This window comes from Lucilia sericata, unplaced genomic scaffold (assembly GCF_015586225.1).
Source record: "Lucilia sericata isolate MDLA Ls3-8-SP2 unplaced genomic scaffold, ASM1558622v1 Contig001477F_arrow, whole genome shotgun sequence".
NCBI lineage: Eukaryota > Metazoa > Arthropoda > Insecta > Diptera > Calliphoridae > Lucilia > Lucilia sericata.
In genome coordinates this window covers 54,325-72,500 of record NW_023995405.1, presented here as the reverse complement: position 1 = coordinate 72,500, position 18,176 = coordinate 54,325, and the positions used below count along the sequence as shown (strand labels likewise).

Here is an 18,176-nt window from a genome sequence, read left to right as displayed (position 1 = left end):
GCCATCCATCTTTTTTTGGCTTAAATCAAATATCGTAAACACAGAAAATACCAAAAACAGATGCCGAACTACAATAAAAACAAGTAACAAACGATCTTAACAAACGATATTTTGCCATGGTTTTGTATCTATTACTACTCTGACGTTTGTTAATGTTTTTCTACTGGTGTTATTGTTGTTGTTGTGGTAACAGTTGTCATTACTGACGTATGTATGTACTTGTCTGCCTGTCTGTCCGACCGACTGAAGCTGGGCTGAAGAGTATTTTGGTTGATTGTAGTTTTTATTATTTCTTTGTTTTCTATAGTTAAAAAAAACATGAAGTAAAAACGACAAACCAAAAACCCAGAAACACTAAAGAAAATAACGTACGAGACGGACTCAAAGTTTCCACACTGACAAACAGTCAGTCGCAAATTACGTGTTCCAACGAAAAGATCGAAATGCTGACGAAGCGTAACGAAACGCGTTAGTGTAACTGGGAGAGTAGAAAAAAACCCCAATAAAAATACAAATAAAAAAAATCTATAAAAATTTAACAAAAAAAAAAAAATAATAATAAATTTATTAGAAAAGAAAAATATTTATGATTGATTTTCTAATTAAAGTTAATTGAAAAATAACAACAAAATTGCCAAGAAATAAATAAAATTGATCAATCGTTAGAAAAATATGTTAAAAGAAATGAAAGTATGAAATTAAGAAAAGTTTATGGAAAAGAAGTAAATTAAAGAAAAACAACCAGGAAATAATTTTTTTTATTAAACAAAGTTTTTTTTTGTGTTTTTCTTACCCTAAAAAAATATAATAAAAAAGCATTAAGTGAAAAAAAAGTGAAAACCAACCAATTATTTAACTAACCAGTTGGCAGTTTTATATGAAAAAAAATGTTTATTTGTTGTTTTTGTAATTGTTGCTGGTCAAGTTTTATTTTTGCTAAAAAGCAAAATATTGTTAATACTTCCCTTTAAAATTTGATAAAAATTTTATTAAAAAAAAAAAACAAAGGTACATAATGAATTTTAATTTTAAATAATTTTTAAATTTAAACTAAAAATAATCTCAAGCTAATTTTAGCAAAAAACCTTAACAAAAAAGCTTTTTTTTGTACATAAAATTTAACACAAACATTTTTGTTTTGTGGCTTAAATGTTTTATCGTAAAATTATGAAAAAATACGTGAATATTTTTAAAATATAATAAAAAAAAATTGAACACACAACAACAAAATAAAACTGATCACAAAAAGAAGAAGAGGAATTAAAAACAGCAGCAACAAACTGTCAAACTTCACCTGAGCAGCACTTGTTTTCTTTAAACCAGGTTTAAAAGAGCGAAAGAGGGAAAAGAGAATTAAAACAAGAGAGTAAACAAGGAGAAAAACAAAGTGTAAATTAGTGTAAACAATGTAACGATTCAAAGAAACAGGTTATTTATTTAGGAATAATAAATAAATCAGGAAATTTTTATAGTAGTTAAAGAAAACGAAAAGAATTTTAAATTTAATATAAAACTAAAAGCTATTAACAAATTTATAGCCTAGTCTATGGTCTAGTCTAATGTCTTGAAAACAGTCTAGTATATAGTCCAGATTATAGTCTAATCTATAGTCTAGCCTATAGTGTAGTCTAGTCTGTAGTCTAGTCGGCAGCTTATGGTCTATAAAACAGTTTATAAGTTTAGTTTAATGTCTAATGTCTAGTCTAGCTATGCGATCTAGTCTAGTCCTATAGTCTAGTCTATAAGTCGAATCTATAGTCTATCCTATAGTCTAGCTATAGTCTAGTCTATAGTCTAGTCTATAGTCTGTTCATAGTCTAGTCTATAGGCCTCGTCCTATAGTCTAGTCCTATAGTCTAAGTCTATAGTCCCAGTCCTATATCTAGTCTATAGTCTAGTCTATAGTCTAGTCTATAGTCTAGTCTATATCTATAGTCTATAGTCTAGTCCTATAGTCGAGTCTATAGTCTATTCTATATTCTAGTCTAAAGTCTATCTATAGTCTAGTCTATAGTCTTGTCTTAGTCTAGTCCTAAGTCTGTCTATAGTCTAGCTATAGTCAGTCCCTAATGTCTAGTCTATAGTCTAGTCTATAGTCTAGTCCTATAGTCCTAGTCCTAATAGTCCTAGTCTATAGTCTAGTCTATAGTCTAGTCCTAGAGTCTAGTCTATAGTCCTGTCCCTTAGTCTAGTCTATATAGTAGTCTAGTCTATAGTCTAGTCTATAGTCTAGTCTATAGTCTAGTCTATAGTCTAGTCTATAGTCTAGTCTATAGTCTAGTCTATAGTCTAGTCTATAGTCTAGTCTATAGTCTAGTCTATAGTCTAGTCTATAGTCTAGTCTATAGTCTAGTCTATAGTCTAGTCTATAGTCTAGTCTATAGTCTAGTCTATAGTCTAGTCTAGTCTAGTCTAGTCTATAGTCTAGTCTATAGTCTAGTCTATAGTCTAGTCTATAGTCTAGTCTATAGTCTAGTCTATAGTCTAGTCTATAGTCTAGTCTATAGTCTAGTCTATAGTCTAGTCTATAGTCTAGTCTATAGTCTAGTCTATAGTCTAGTCTATAGTCTAGTCTATAGTCTAGTCTATAGTCTATAGTCTAGTCTATAGTCTAGTCTATAGTCTAGTCTATAGTCTAGTCTATAGTCTAGTCTATAGTCTAGTCTATAGTCTAGTCTATAGTCTAGTCTATAGTCTAGTCTATAGTCTAGTCTATAGTCTAGTCTATAGTCTAGTCTATAGTCTAGTCTATAGTCTAGTCTATAGTCTAGTCTATAGTCTAGTCTATAGTCTAGTCTATAGTCTAGTCTATAGTCTAGTCTATAGTCTAGTCTATAGCTAGTCTATAGTCTAGTCTATAGTCTAGTCTATAGTCTAGTCTATAGTCTAGTCTATAGTCTAGTCTATAGTCTAGTCTATGTCTAGTCTATAGTCTAGTCTAGTCTATAGTCTAGTCTATAGTCTAGTCTATAGTCTAGTCTATAGTCTAGTCTATAGTCTAGTCTATAGTCTAGTCTATAGTCTAGTCTATAGTCTAGTCTATAGTCTAGTCTATAGTCTAGTCTATAGTCTAGTCTATAGTCTAGTCTATAGTCTAGTCTATAGTCTAGTCTATAGTCTAGTCTATAGTCTAGTCTATAGTCTAGTCTATAGTCTAGTCTATCTAGTCTATAGTCTAGTCTATAGTCTAGTCTATAGTCTAGTCTATAGTCTAGTCTATAGTCTAGTCTATAGTCTAGTCTATAGTCTAGTCTATAGTCTAGTCTAGTCTAGTCTAGTCTAGTCTAGTCTATAGTCTAGTCTAGTCTATAGTCTAGTCTATAGTCTAGTCTAGTCTATAGTGTTGGAGTAGCCGTAGAAAAAGTGGTAGTTTTAGTTTGTTTTGGAAAGAAAATGTATCAATTGAAAATAACTTTGTTGGAGCCAAAGTTGTTAACATTAAAAATTAGTTCTTTTGGATCTAAGTAACCGGTTACTTTTTGTTAAAATCAAAAATACTGAGGTATAAACATGCTTTCGTAAGCTTTGAAATGCTTTGTAATACTTTTATTAAGAAAAAATTGAGTTCATTTTTAAAATCTTAAAAGTAACCGGTTACTTTTTAATAAAGATTGTGTAATCATACAAACACCATGCAAATACTTAAGTATAAACCTGTTGTTGTAAGATTTTAATTGCTTTTTGAGACTTTTATTAAGAAAAAAAATTTATTCTCTTTTTAAAATGTTAGAAGTAACCGGTTACTTTTGGAAGAAATATTGAGTAACCATACTAAAACTTAGATTTTGCTATTTTTATGAAGTAGAACTGAACAATTTGATGAATATTTTAACGAAAAATTTGTGTTTTAGGTGTAAGTAATAGATTACTTTTTATAACTATTTAAAGTAACCATTAAAAAATTTAATTTTTATAATTTTTTTAAATATATTTTGTGGCTATAATATTTTAAAGTTGATTTTACTTCTTGAAGTAAAGCAAAAATTCAAATTTTCATTAAAAAAAACTATCGAGTACTCGGTTACTTTTTGAAATTTAACTTATAATTATTATTAATTTTGTGAATTTTCTTGTTTTAAAAGACAAATTTTCTAGATAAAATAGTTTTTAAGTGAAAAAATTATATTTCAAACTTAAGTAACCGGTTAATTTCGTTTGAGATGTAAGGTAACCATATTAAAAAGTAATTTCTTTTTGGATTTATTTTCAACTTGATGCTTTAGAAAGTGAATAATTATGAAATTTTGTTTTAAAATTTACTGAGTAAACGATTACTTTTGAAATTATATTGAGTAATCATTAAAAAAATCTTGAAATACTTTATTTATATTATTCTTACCTAAACTATTTACAATTTAATGCTCTATTTCTTTGTTATGAACTCTTTTTATAAAAGTTTTTTGTATAAAATGTCCATTTTCTTTATAAAATATAAATATTTACCCCAAGATTTCCGCATCTTGTTTTTTTGTTTTCTTCTTTTTTCATTTTGTATTAAGAAATTATCATTATTATAAATAACAAACTATGTATAACATTAATAAAACATTAAACATGTTAATTACCAGACCATTCTCTTGTTTGTGGATCTATCGCACTACATTGTTGTCTTTTCAACCTAAACCACGCTCACGCTGTATTATTATTCTGTCTTTTGACTACTTTTCGTCCCCTACTTCGCCCGCTCTTTTGTGTGTGTGATCTTTTTAGTTTTTTTTCTTTTCATAAAAGTCTTTTGCAAACATTTAAAATTAGTACCTGTCTTGTGTTTGTCTTGTTTTTGTTTTCTTTAAATTTCATTCGTATTCAATCAAACAAAAACTTATAGAAGAAAAATTATAATTTAAAAATATTTCTGCATTTTATCATGTCTTCGACAGGTAAACAAGTGAAAAAAAAGCAAAAACAAAAACAACTATATATTCAAGACAATGCTAAAGGTGTAAGTAAGTAAGATCGTGAAGTTAAGGTATTTAGAAAAGAACCGCTACTAAAAAATTGCATAATTTTAAAGAATACAACTAACTACTTTTTAGTTTACCCGGGATGTGTATGATATACTTTCATGTGCAATAATTAACATTTTATTAAATAATCTATAGTTTTAATGAATTTAAGCTAAAAAGTTAAAATTTTTATATTACTTTTGATATTTTGGCAAACGGTTATTCGGGTACCCATTAAAAATGTATTTGTTTTCCATAATTTGAAGTTGTTTATTAGCATATAAACTTAATTTGTATCAAAATATTGATTTTTATTATTATTAAGTAACCGGTTACTTTTAGTTATTTAGTCAATTAACCGGTTACTTTTAGTTATTTTGTCAAGTAACCATGTGAAAAATAATTTGTTTGTAAAATTTTAAACTTTCTAACATTTACAGCTATAAAAGCAGGAAATGTATGTTATTTTATAACTTAAACCTTTAAAGTAACCGGTTACTTTTAGCTATTTTGTCGAGTAACCATGTAAAAAATAAATTGTTTGTAAAATTTGAATATCTGTAACAGTTACAGATATGAAAGCAGGAACATTTTTATTATTTTATAACATAAACTTCTAAAGTAACCGGTTACTTTTAGCTATTTTTTTCAAGTAACCGTGTAAAAATTTATTTTTTTTTTGGAATTTTAAGATTTTGAATTGTTTTAGAAAAGAAAAAATATCAAATTTTCTTATTAACAACTTGGGTATTCGGTTACTTTTAAAAATTACAACGAGTAACTGCTCTAAATAGAATATTTTCAAATTTAATTTCAACATAACTAAAAAATAGCACTATTTGTTTAAATAAAATGTAAACAAAACACAATTTTCTGGTTTTTAATACTTAAGTAACCGGTTACTTTTTGGAATTTTGACAAGTAACCGCTTGAAAAACTAATTCAAACTAAATTTTAAGTTTTCTTTTTATTTAACAATATCAAAAAATCAAAATTTCATAACTTACTGAAACGATTAATCGGTTACTTTGTTAATTTGCAGTAAGTAATCATCAATATTTTATATTTAAAAAGAATTCCAATAACATGAATTATATTAATACAATGTTAGAAACTAAAATTCAGGGTTTTTCTAACGGTTACTTGTTAAAATTCTAAAAAGTAACCGTTTACTTAGGTTACTTTTAAGAATTTTAACAAGGAACCGCTAGAAAAACTAATTTCCAACTAAATTTTTAGTTTTCTATTAATGTAACCAAATAAAATAATCAAAATTTTATAACTTACTGAAACGAGTAATCGGTTACTTTGTAAATTTATAGTAAGTAACCAAAGAAAATCTAATATTTATATTTAAACAAAATTCCAACAACAAAAACAATATTAATACTGCTTTAGAAACATTATTTTTCTAGTTTTAACCGCTTAAGTAACCGGCTACTTTTTGTAATCGGTTATTTTTTAATTTCTAGTAAGTAACCATAGAAATTTTAATAGTTTATATTAAAATAGAATACCAACAACACGAATTACATGGCCTTAGAAACTAAAATTTTTAGTTTTAAACACTTAAGTAACCGGTTACTTTTTGATATTTGAGTACCCACATGGTTTTCTTTTTATAAACCTCATTGAAATTATTACTTTTGTAAATATAAAACATATTTTTATGTTAGTTGATATTGACATTAATACTAATTTATTCAATAAGCATTTTAAGTAACCGGTTACTTATTGTTAAAACTACAAGTAACTAACTATTTAAGTCTAAAAACTAGCGTTTTTTAATATTAAAATTATGTTTTAATGAACTGTTTGAAAAATTGTGTCTGTAAATAAATTATAAGAACTAAAGTAAACGGTTACTTTTTTAATATAGAGACAAGTAATCATATTATAAATTATATATTTTAATATTTTATATTTAGTTTAGTAATGATGAATAATAATAGAATAATTGTGATATTTGGAAGGTAATAAAGAAAAAATTCGTTATTAAAGTTAAAAGTAACCGGTTACTTTTTAGGAATTTATCAAGTAATTATATTAAAAATGTAAATTTCTATTTGATTTTGAATATTTGTACACTATTTGAAAGGAAAATATGTAAATTTTCCATTTTTAACAACATGAGTAATCGGTTACTTTTATGGTTATATTAAGTAATCATTCAAAATTATTGATTTTTATAGAAAGGCTTCTAATTTTATTAAAAGACCTTGTAAAGTTTTGCTGTTCTCTTAATATTTTGACATGTTTAAATCAAGTTAAACATGGTTACTCAAGTACTCGTTAGAAAAATAACGAGTAATCCTAAAATTACTAGTTAAGTTTGTTAGTTTCATGATTTTTTCCTTGTTATAGTTTAGTGTTAAAGAAATATGTTTATAATTTCTAAAATATTGCTCAGATTTCTTTAAAACTTGGAGGATCTATAGAGAAGGAGTTGGACTTTCAGAATTTTGTATTTGAAATCAAAAGTTTTAAGCACGAAGAGAGTTACAGTGGGTTAAAGTTGTAAAACTCAAATAAGTGAAAAATATGAACGATTTAAAATTTTATAGATTTTTAAATTTGTTTAATGGCCTTTAAGAAATATTGGGCTAGATCGGTAAAGCGGGAGTTAGACTTTCAGAATATTGTCTTTAGAGACAGAAATTTTAACCACAATTGAAGTTACAGTGGGACAAATTTGACCAAAAGAAAAATTTTTTTTTAATTAAGCGACTTCAAAATTTTAGACATTTTTGAATTGTAATTCAAAAATTATAAAAAAATAGGGTGTGATCGATAAAGCAAGAGTTGGACTTTCAAAATAATTTCTTTAGAGTCAGAAATTTTAAGTACCAATGGCGCTACAGTAGGCTAAAGATGTTAACTTCAAGTGCAAAATTCCATTCCAACTGAGAGAACGACAGACATTACAATTTAGAAAGAAACGAACACAGGTTCTTAATGAGATCTGAAATGAAAGCTAAAGTCTTGACAAATACAACGATGAACTTATATAACTTTTATTTTTTTTGTAGTGCAACAAAAAAATTAGCAATTGAAACCAACTACCATTCAAGCGTACCGTAATAATGTTGTATTTGATTTGATTTTTTTAATATATTTTTTTCAAAATTATTTTCGCATTTGACGGTCACTGAGTTTCTCTCTTTCTCGATGTCTGATTTATAAGACAAAACCGACATTTAGACTGTCATTAAAAACAACAAACAGCAAGACATTTTAAATAAAAACAATAAAATTCACTACACTATAATTTAGTTTTTTTTTCTACTTGTGGTATTTGTTTTTTTTAAGACAACTAGAGGTAAATAGTCGTAGTTTTAGACAAATTGCACATACCAACCTAAAGCATTCATTATTCAGTTAAAAATTTGAATTTGTAATTGGATTTTTTTTTAGTTTGTTTTCGGTTTTTGGTTTTTCGTATAACATAATTATTAAGGTATTCCCTCCATAATGAAAAATATAATATTGCCAAACATAAATAAATTTCATTTTTTATTTAACTTATTTATAAATATTATTAAAAGCTTTTATTTTTGTGTTATTTTTAGGTTCAAACTACTTTATTGCTAGACTCTGTTTGTTTTGCTTTATCTCTTCTTGAAATTTTTTATTTAAACTGTAAATATTTGTGCATATTTTAAGGTTTTTTTGAATTAAAAATAATTTCACATTGTAAATTAAAAAGTTGAGGAATTTATGCTTAATTTTTATGATGTTAAACTGGTTTTAACTTTAAACTTAACGAAACAAAGCAAAAGATCTAACTTTACACAGTGGGGGATTTTCTCAAAAATGTAACATGGATAACTTTTGGATATTTGATCAGAATACTTTGAAACTTGAAACAACTATAGAAAACGACATAAACTTTAAGAATATTGCGCTTGAACTTAAAAACTTTAAGCCCTAAAGGAGTTTTTTCAAGCCAAAATTAGACAACGCTAGTAAGATGAAAAATCTTAAACATTTAACAGGAAGCACTCTACTCATTCCATAATTTAGTCTATAATCTAGTATATAGTCTAGTTTATAGTCTAGATTATAGTCTAGTCTATAGTGTAGTCTATAGTGAAGTCTTTCGTGTAGTCCATAGTGTAGTCTATAGTCCAGTCAATAGTGTATTCTGTAGTGTATTCTATAGTATAGTCTTTAGTCTAGTCTTTAGTCTAGTTTTTAGTCTAGTCTTTAGTCTAGTCTTTAGTCTAGTCTTTAGTCTAGTCTTTAGTCTAGTCTTTAGTCTAGTCTTTAGTCTAGTCTTTAGTCTAGTCTATAGTCTAGTCTAGTCTAGTCTATAGTCTAGTCTATAGTCTAGTCTATAGTCTAGTCTATAGTCTAGTCTATAGGCTTAGTCTATAGTCTAGTCTATAGTCTAGTCTATAGTCTAGTCTATAGTCTAGTCTATAGTCTAGTCTATAGTCTAGTCTATAGTCTAGTCTATAGTCTAGTCTATAGTCTAGTCTATAGTCTAGTCTATAGTCTAGTCTATAGTCTAGTCTATAGTCTAGTCTATAGTCTAGTCTATAGTCTAGTCTATAGTCTAGTCTATAGTCTAGTCTATAGTCTAGTCTATAGTCTAGTCTATAGTCTAGTCTATAGTCTAGTCTATAGTCTAGTCTATAGTCTAGTCTATAGTCTAGTCTATAGTCTAGTCTATAGTCTAGTCTATAGTCTAGTCTATAGTCTAGTCTATAGTCTAGTCTATAGTCTAGTCTATAGTCTAGTCTATAGTCTAGTCTATAGTCTAGTCTATAGTCTAGTCTATAGTCTAGTCTATAGTCTAGTCTATGGTCTAGTCTATAGTCTAGTCTATAGTCTAGTATATAGTCTAGTCTATAGTCTAGTCTATAGTCTAGTCTATAGTCTAGTCTATAGTCTAGTCTATAGTCTAGTCTATAGTCTAGTCTATAGTCTAGTCTATAGTCTAGTCTATAGTCTAGTCTATAGTCTAGTCTATAGTCTAGTCTATAGTCTAGTCTATAGTCTAGTCTATAGTATAGTCTATAGTCTAGTCTATAGTCTAGTCTATAGTCTAGTCTATAGTCTAGTCTATAGTCTAGTCTATAGTCTAGTGTCTATAGTCTAGTCTATAGTCTAGTCTATAGTCTAGTCTATATAGTCTAGTCTATAGTCTAGTCTATAGTCTAGTCTATAGTCTAGTCTATAGTCTAGTCTATAGTCTAGTCTATAGTCTAGTCTATAGTCTAGTCTATAGTCTAGTCTATAGTCTAGTCTATAGTCTAGTCTATAGTCTAGTCTATAGTCTAGTCTATAGTCTATATAGTCTATAGTCTAGTCTATAGTCTAGTCTATAGTCTAGTCTATAGTCTAGTCTATAGTCTAGTCTACAGTCTAGTCTATAGTCTAGTCTATAGTCTAGTCTATAGTCTAGTCTATAGTCTAGTCTATAGTCTAGTCTATAGTCTAGTCTATAGTCTAGTCTATAGTCTAGTCTATAGTCTAGTCTATAGTCTAGTCTATAGTCTAGTCTATAGTCTAGTCTATAGTCTAGTCTATAGTCTAGTCTATAGTCTAGTCTATAGTCTAGTCTATAGTCTAGTCTATAGTCTAGTCTATAGTCTAGTCTATAGTCTAGTCTATAGTCTAGTCTATAGTCTAGTCTATAGTCTAGTCTATAGTCTAGTCTATAGTCTAGTCTATAGTCTAGTCTATAGTCTAGTCTATAGTCTAGTCTATAGTCTAGTCTATAGTCTAGTCTATAGTCTAGTCTATAGTCTAGTCTATAGTCTAGTCTATAGTGTAGTCTATTGTCTACTGTATAGTCTAGTCTATGATCTAGTCTTTAGTCTAGGAAATTGCAAAAAATCATGTTTTATAACAATTATTCATTAATTTTTAAAAATAGATAAAATTCTGTTTAAATTTCATTATTTTTTTTTTAATCTTATTCTTCATAATTTAATACAATTTTGTAAAAAAAAGATCTAGCAGCACGTTCCTTATTATCAAAGATCTGTGTACTACTTTTGTTTTAATTTCTAGGAATAATTACTTATTTTATAACTTTTGTTTCTATCTCATTACAGTTCGAAATTGTTTTAAAAATTTTCTTAAAAAAAATTTCGTAAATTATTTGTGGATTTCTTATTTTCGTAACCAGAGGCAGCCTGCAAAATGTTTGGGCTTTTAACAAATAATTTTATTAATTATCAGGATTGGAAATTAATTAATAATTTGAACTCAAGGAAATAATGTCGCAAAATGCTGCCGATAGTTTGGTAAGTTTATAGTTATAGTTTGTTTTGAACAAATATTATTTAATTTTATTATTAAGGAAGCATATAAGTATTAAATTGGCTTAAAATTTATTTAATACTTTTATTAACACTAACGTGTGAAAAAAATGATTTTTGAATGGAAATCTTATTTTGCTGCAAACAAAGTGATATGATTTAGCTTTTTTTTGTTATTTTTTTAATGACCATTATAACCTTTTTTGTACGAAAAAAAAAAATATATGAAACGAAACGTAACGTATAAATAATAATAATACAAAAAATCCGACTCACACTCATGGCTACAGAGATACCTAAATATATTTCGAACCCAAACTATACATTTTCTTTTTAAAAGATGTTAAAACGTGAGAATTTTATTAAATTTATTTTCATATAAATGGAGTTTTTTTTTTAACAACACAATTTATTTTGGGAAATTTTATAAACATAAAATGTCTTAACATTTTCGCATTTGTTGAAAATTTATGATTTAAAGTTTTTCTTTTTAATTTGCACATTCAAAACTGAAATGTATGCAAATTATTAATAAATAAGTATTTTATTATGACTAATCTAAAAACATTTCCCTTTAAATAATCTGTAATTATTATTTAACAAAAAAAAAAAAAAAACAGCAACTAATGTAGTTGTAATTACTATACAAACAAAAAACTGCTTAAGCTTAATAATTAAGTTCTAATTTGTTGTTTTTTTTTTCGTAAAATTGTAATAGATTAACAACAGCCTTTAAAAAGCGTGGGAGATTTTTCAAAATAAACACATGCACACACACATACATACATAAACAGCATTTCCTCTCATTCTAGCTCTTCCTCTCTTATATTAAATTGTAATAGATTTGTAAACAACTTTTACAACAACAATAACAACAAACAAAAAATTCTTAGAGAAAACAAAACAAAATGAGAGAGAAATTAAAAGAGTGAACAGAAAGAAAATAAAAACGTAAAGCGAATATGAAACGGAAACGTTAACGGAAAATAATTTTCGTGAAAATTTAAATTTTTGGTTAAAGTGAAATTTTTAGTGAAACATTTAATTTTTGGCGAAACTTTTGGATTTTTAGTTTAAAAAAATCTTTAGTGAAAACTTGAATTTTTGTTAAAAATCGAATTTTTTGGTGAAACATAGAAATTTTGGTGAAAATGTGAATTTTTAGTGAAAATTTAAATTTTTAGTGAAAATTTGGATTTTTAGTGAAAACTTGGATTTTTAGTGAAAATTTGGATTTTTAGTGAAAAATTTAATTTTTGGTGAAAATTTTAATTTTCAGTGAACATGTGAATTTTTAGTGAAAAATCGAATCTTGAGTGAAAAATTGGATTTTTACTGAAAAATCTAATTCTCAGTAAAAAAATGGATTTTAATGAAAATTTTGTCTTTTAGTGAAAATTTAGATTTTTAGTAAAAATTGGATTTTTAGTGAAAAATTATATTTTTAGTGAAAAATTGGATTTTTGTTGAAAATGGGATTTTTAGGGAAAATTTGAATTTTTTAGTGAAAAATTGTACTTTTTGTGAAAAATTTGATTTTTGGTGAAAAATCGGATAGAGAAGTGTCTTCTTTGGACTCTTTCCTATAGAAAAGAGTCTTCTTTAGATTCTTTTCTATAGAAAAGTGTCTTCTTGAGACTCTTTTCTATAGAAAGTGTCTTCTTTGGACTCTTTCCTATAGAAAAGAGTCTTCTTTAGATTCTTTTCTATAGAAAAGTGTCTTCTTGAGACTCCTTTCTATAGAAAGTGTCTTCTTTAGACTCTTTTCTATAGAAAAATGTCTTCTTGAGACTCCTTTCTATAGAAAGTGTCTTCTTTAGACCCTTTTCTATAGAAAAGTGTCTTCTTTATGCCCTTTTCTATAGAAAAGTGTCTTCTTTAGACCCTTTTCTACCTAGACCCTAGTCTTCTTTAGACTATTTTCTATAGAAAAGTGTCTTCTTTAGACTATTTTCTATAGAAAAGTGTCTTCTTTAGACTCTTTTCTATAGAAAAGTGTCTTCTTTAGACTCTTTTCAATAGAAAAGTGTCTTCTTTAGACTCTTTTCTATAGAAAAGTGTCTTCTTTAGACTCTTTTCTATAGAAAAGTGTCTTCTTTAGACTCTTTTCTATAGAAAAGTGTCTTCTTTAGACTCTTTTCTATAGAAACGTGTCTTATTTAGACTATTTTCTATAGAAAAGTGTCTTCTTTAGACTCTTTTCTATAGAAAAGTGCCTTCGTGAGACTCTTTTCTATAGAAAAGTGTTTTCTTGACACTCTTTTCCATAGAAAAGTGTCTTCTTGAGACTCTTTTCTATAGAGAAGTGTCTTCTTTAGACTCTTTTTCTATAGAAAATTGTTCGATTAAGACTATTTTCTATAGAAAAGTGTTAGATTGTTTCTTGTTCGATGTTTTTTATAGAAAATAATCTTCTTTAGGCTGTTTTCTATGGAAATGTTTCTTCTTTAGAGTCTTTTCTATAGAAAAGTGTATTCTTTAGACTCTTCTCTATAGAAAAGTGTGTTCTTTAGAATCTTTTCTATAGAAAGTGTTTTCTTTAGACCTTTTCCTAGAAAAATACCGTTCTATATATCCCTCTAACGTTAACGTTTTCACGATAACATGTTCTGAACTAGAGCAAAACAAATAATAAAGACAAAGAATAACAACAAAAACAAAATGAAGAAAACACACCACCATTATTAAAATGCACAGTTGAAAAACAAAAAAATAAACCTGTAAAAAAGGGGGCGATTTAAAGAGAATAAGAAATATATTAGAAGAAGTAAAAGAGAATAGAAAAGGAATGGACATAAAAAACAACCCCAAATGGGAGAAGATGTACTTAGCTAACGGCACACTTCAATGATGATGAGTAAACTAGAATTATAATAAAAATAGCAACAACAACAAATGTTATTAACACAGTACTAAACTCTATTTAAATGAGAATAATGTGATGTTGTTGTAGTTAAACAAGTAGAGGGTAATTGTAGATGTGTTGTTTAATGTTTTTTGTTGTTATTAAATGTGTTTGATTAGAGAGGGCAAAAAAATCGTATTGGATTTTTGTTGGGGGAATTTTTTGCGTCTCTCTGTTAGTTGGTTGGCAGCGGTGAGCGTGTGAAATACATTTTTTTCGTTAAAAAATAATAAAAATAAAATTTTGATTTTAATATTGCGCTGGTGAACAAAAAAAATAAAAGCAGAAATTATTAAAATTTTAAAGAAAATTAAAAAAATCAAGAGTTAAAGAAAAAAATCTAGAAAAATTTAAATAAAAATTTATTTAAAATTTAAAGAAAATAAGAGGGAAAAAAGTTAAAATAAGTAAAGAATGTTTTATATTAAAAATTTAAATTAAAATTTAATTTCAAAATTGTGAAAAGCAAAAAATTAAAAGAAAACAACGTCACAAAAAGTGCAACGACCCTTTAAGTGGTAAAAAAAGGAAAAACCCACTATTGAGAGTTCTTATAACAACAAACCAGTGACGAATTTATTAATGTGGCTTTAACCATTTTTTTCCTATTTATCTAAAACGGACTGAAAACTAAAGAGTGAGTAGTGTCAGTCTGTTCAGTGGCTCGCCTATTTTGTATGCTTTGTACTATTACCTGTGTGCATAATATAGAAAGAAGAAAGAAAGGAAACAAAAACTCAGCAGACTAGCAACCACTCCTTTAAACAACGAAACTAATTGGCCCAAAGAGGGGTTGTTGCATGCCGCACAAATAAATTCACAATTTTCTAAATAAATATTGTTCAACTCTAGCTGGATATTACATGAAATTTTTGGGATTTAACCATAAAAGTGCAGTTGAAAATCCACAAAGAAAAACATCAAAATCGATCAATAAATTCTTGGAAATCAAAACACTGAAAAACGGCTTCATTTACTCCCTATACAGCCTTAATTTCTACGTCATCTTCTTCTGCTTCATCATCCACAGCTTGTTTACTCACCACCGCCTACTACTCCTCACCCTCTTGCCTTAAAATAAAATTTAAGGATTTTCTCAATAAAACCAAAAATGTTTTAAAAATCAAAATCTCAAATTATCAGCAACAACAGCAAACTCAACAGCAACAGCGACATCTCGAACAACAACAACAACAATCTCATCTACAACAATTACAAAAATCTTCTCAAATGGTAATAAACAAATTTAAACTAATTTTTATATAAAAATTTATTTAGAAAAAAGTGTGTGTGTGTGAAATTAAATAATTCTTTAAATAACTTGTAAATAACAGCAACAACTACAAAACAATGTTTGACAATAACAACTATAATAATAATGTTCAATTTAGACAACAACAACAACCACAAATATTCATATAAGAAGTTGCGTGTCTTTTTTTATATAAGAATTGACATGAGGGTTTGACAATTGTCGTTTTTTTTCCTTTCCTCTTCCTCTCTTTTTCTACTCCTTGTTTTTATTATGTTTGTTGTGCAAAAAAAGAAGAAATATATTTTTAAACTCACCGCTATTAATTAGTTAGAGTGGCCAGATTATTGCAATTACAGCAAATATCTAAAATGAGAAGGGAAAAATTCAAGTTAAAGTCTCCTTTAAAAAAAAAGATTCTAAAGGATAAATATTGTCATAAATTAAACTAAGACACCTTTCTATAGAATAGAGTCCAGAGAAGTTACCTTTCTATAGAATAGAGTCCAAAGAAACACTTTTCTATAACAATCTGTCTAAAGAAGAGAAGAGACTCTCCTATTGAACAATCTATCCAGCAAGATTGTAAAAAAGACACTTTTCTATAGAAGCGAATCTAAAGAACCCGCTTTTCTATAGAAAATATTCTAACACTTTACACTAGAAAAGAGTCCAAAGAAGATACTTCTCTATAGAATTGAGTCCAGAGAAAACACTTTTCTATAACAATCAGTCTAAAGAACAGACTTTTCTATTGAACAATCTATCCACCAAAAGTTATACAGAAGACACTTTTTCTATAGAAGCGAATTTAAAGAACCCACTTTTCTATAGAAAAGATTCTAACACTTTACAAAAGAAAAAAAGGCCAGAAAAGATACCTTTCTAAATAAAATAGTTTAGAGAAAACTTCTTTCTATAGAAGAGAATCCAGGGAAGATATTTTTCTGTAGAAAATAGTCTAAAGAAGACAATTTTTTATAAGAGTGAGTCTAAAGAAGTATAAAGAAACCACTTCTTTTATAGAATATATTCTTAAGAATATGGAAATGATTCTGAAAAAGACTAGTTTCTATAGAAAATATTTTAAAGAAAACCCTTTCCTATAATCTGGAGATTACACTTTTCTATAAAAGTAATTGCAGAGAAGACATTCTTCTATAGAATATATTCTAAAGAATACACTTTTCTTTAAGAGATAATGGAAAGTCCGCTTTTCTATAGAATATATTCTAAAGAACTATTTTCTTAAATAAAAAGTCTAGAGAAAACACTTTTCTATAGAAAGAAGACAAGAGTAAAAACATTTCTATAGAAAATAATCTAGCGAAGAATGTTTTCTGAGGAAAAGAATCTAAAGAAGACAATCTTTTATAAGAGTGAGTCTGAAGAAGACACTTTTCTATTAAACAAAGTCTAAAGAAGAAACTTGTATAGAATTGATTCTAAAGAAGAAACGTTTCTATAGAAAATAATCTAAAGAAATCCCTTTTCTATAAAAAATAGTCTAAAGAAGACACTTTTAATATAAAGAGTCCACAGAAAGCACTTATTTTAGAAACAAAGAAAATTCTTTTCTATAAAAAAATTTCCCAAGAAAACATTTTTTTTAGACAAGAATCCAAAGAAAATGGTTTTATATAGAGAAGAAATAGCCTTTCTATTAAGAGTCCGAAGAAAATATTTTTATAAAGAAAAGAGTTTTAAGAGAAAATAGTCTAAAGAGTCAAAAGAGTAAGTTTTTCTATAGAAAATATTTTAAATAAGACACTTTTCTATAAAAGAAATGGCAAATGAAGATAATATTTCATATAGAAAAGTCTATTTTCTATAGAAAAGTGTCTTCTTTAGACTCTTTTCTATAGAAAAGTGTCTTCTTTAGACTCTTTTCTATAGAAAAGTGTCTTCTTTAGACTCTTTTCTATAGAAAAGTGTCTTCTTTAGACTCTTTTTTATAGAAAAATGTCTTCTTTAGACTCTTTTTTATAGAAAAGTGTCTTCTTTAGACTCTTTTTTATAGAAAAGTGTCTTCTTTAGACTCTTTTTTATAGAAAAGTGTCTTCTTTAGACTCTTTTTTATAGAAAAGTGTCTTCTTTAGACTCTTTTTTATAGAAAAGTGTCTTCTTTAGACTCTTTTTTATAGAAAAGTGTCTTCTTTAGACTCTTTTTAATAGAAAAGTGTCTTCTTTAGACTCTTTTTTATAGAAAAGTGTCTTCTTTAGACTCTTTTTTATAGAAAAGTGTCTTCTTTAGACTCTTTTTTATAGAAAAGTGTCTTCTTTAGACTCTTTTTTATAGAAAAGTGTCTTCTTTAGACTCTTTTTTATAGAAAAGTGTCTTCTTTAAACAGTTTTCTATAGAAAAGTGTCTTTTTTAGACTGTTTTCCATAGAAAAGTGTCTTTTTTAGACTGTTTTCTATAGAAAAGTATCGTCTTTACACTCTTTTCTATAGAAAAGTGTCTTCTTAAGACTCTTTTCTATATAAAATCATAATCCTAAGAAAATATTTCTATATAAAGGAAATTCAAAAGATATTTTTCAATAGAAAATAGTCTAAAGATTTTTTCGTAGAATAGAGTCTAAGAAGACACTTTTCTATTTTTTCGGTTAAAGGCAGTATTTTATAGTGAGACTAAGTCCCCATTTTCTGCCTATAGTTCCAGTACATTAAACAAATCTTAAAATTTTTTGTATTTGGGGAGATTTTTATTGTCCCATTTCGGATTCTTACTATTGGCAACTTTATGCTAATAAACAGAGAGGTGTGTGTTGTTTCTTACTCAGTTTGTTTGTACTCCC

General features: G+C 27.0%; 1 protein-coding gene across 3 annotated transcripts in view; it reads left to right on the top strand.

Annotated features, from left to right (window-relative positions):
* Window positions 1-695: 695 nt before the first annotated feature.
* LOC119611541 (ral guanine nucleotide dissociation stimulator-like 1) overlaps window positions 696-18,176 on the top strand; it is a 37,177-nt gene continuing 19,696 nt past the window's right edge. Inside the window, exons 1-2 of one of the 3 annotated variants that reach the window (XM_037967157.1) lie at window positions 696-1,008; window positions 11,012-11,203. In XM_037967157.1, coding sequence (XP_037823085.1) covers window positions 11,177-11,203 — 27 coding nt within the window. In that variant the 5' untranslated portion in view covers window positions 696-1,008; window positions 11,012-11,176. Of the gene's footprint in view, window positions 1,009-11,011; window positions 11,204-14,516; window positions 15,357-18,176 lie in introns of those variants that run through there. The other 2 variants (XM_037967158.1, XM_037967156.1) reach the window with 2 other exon arrangements.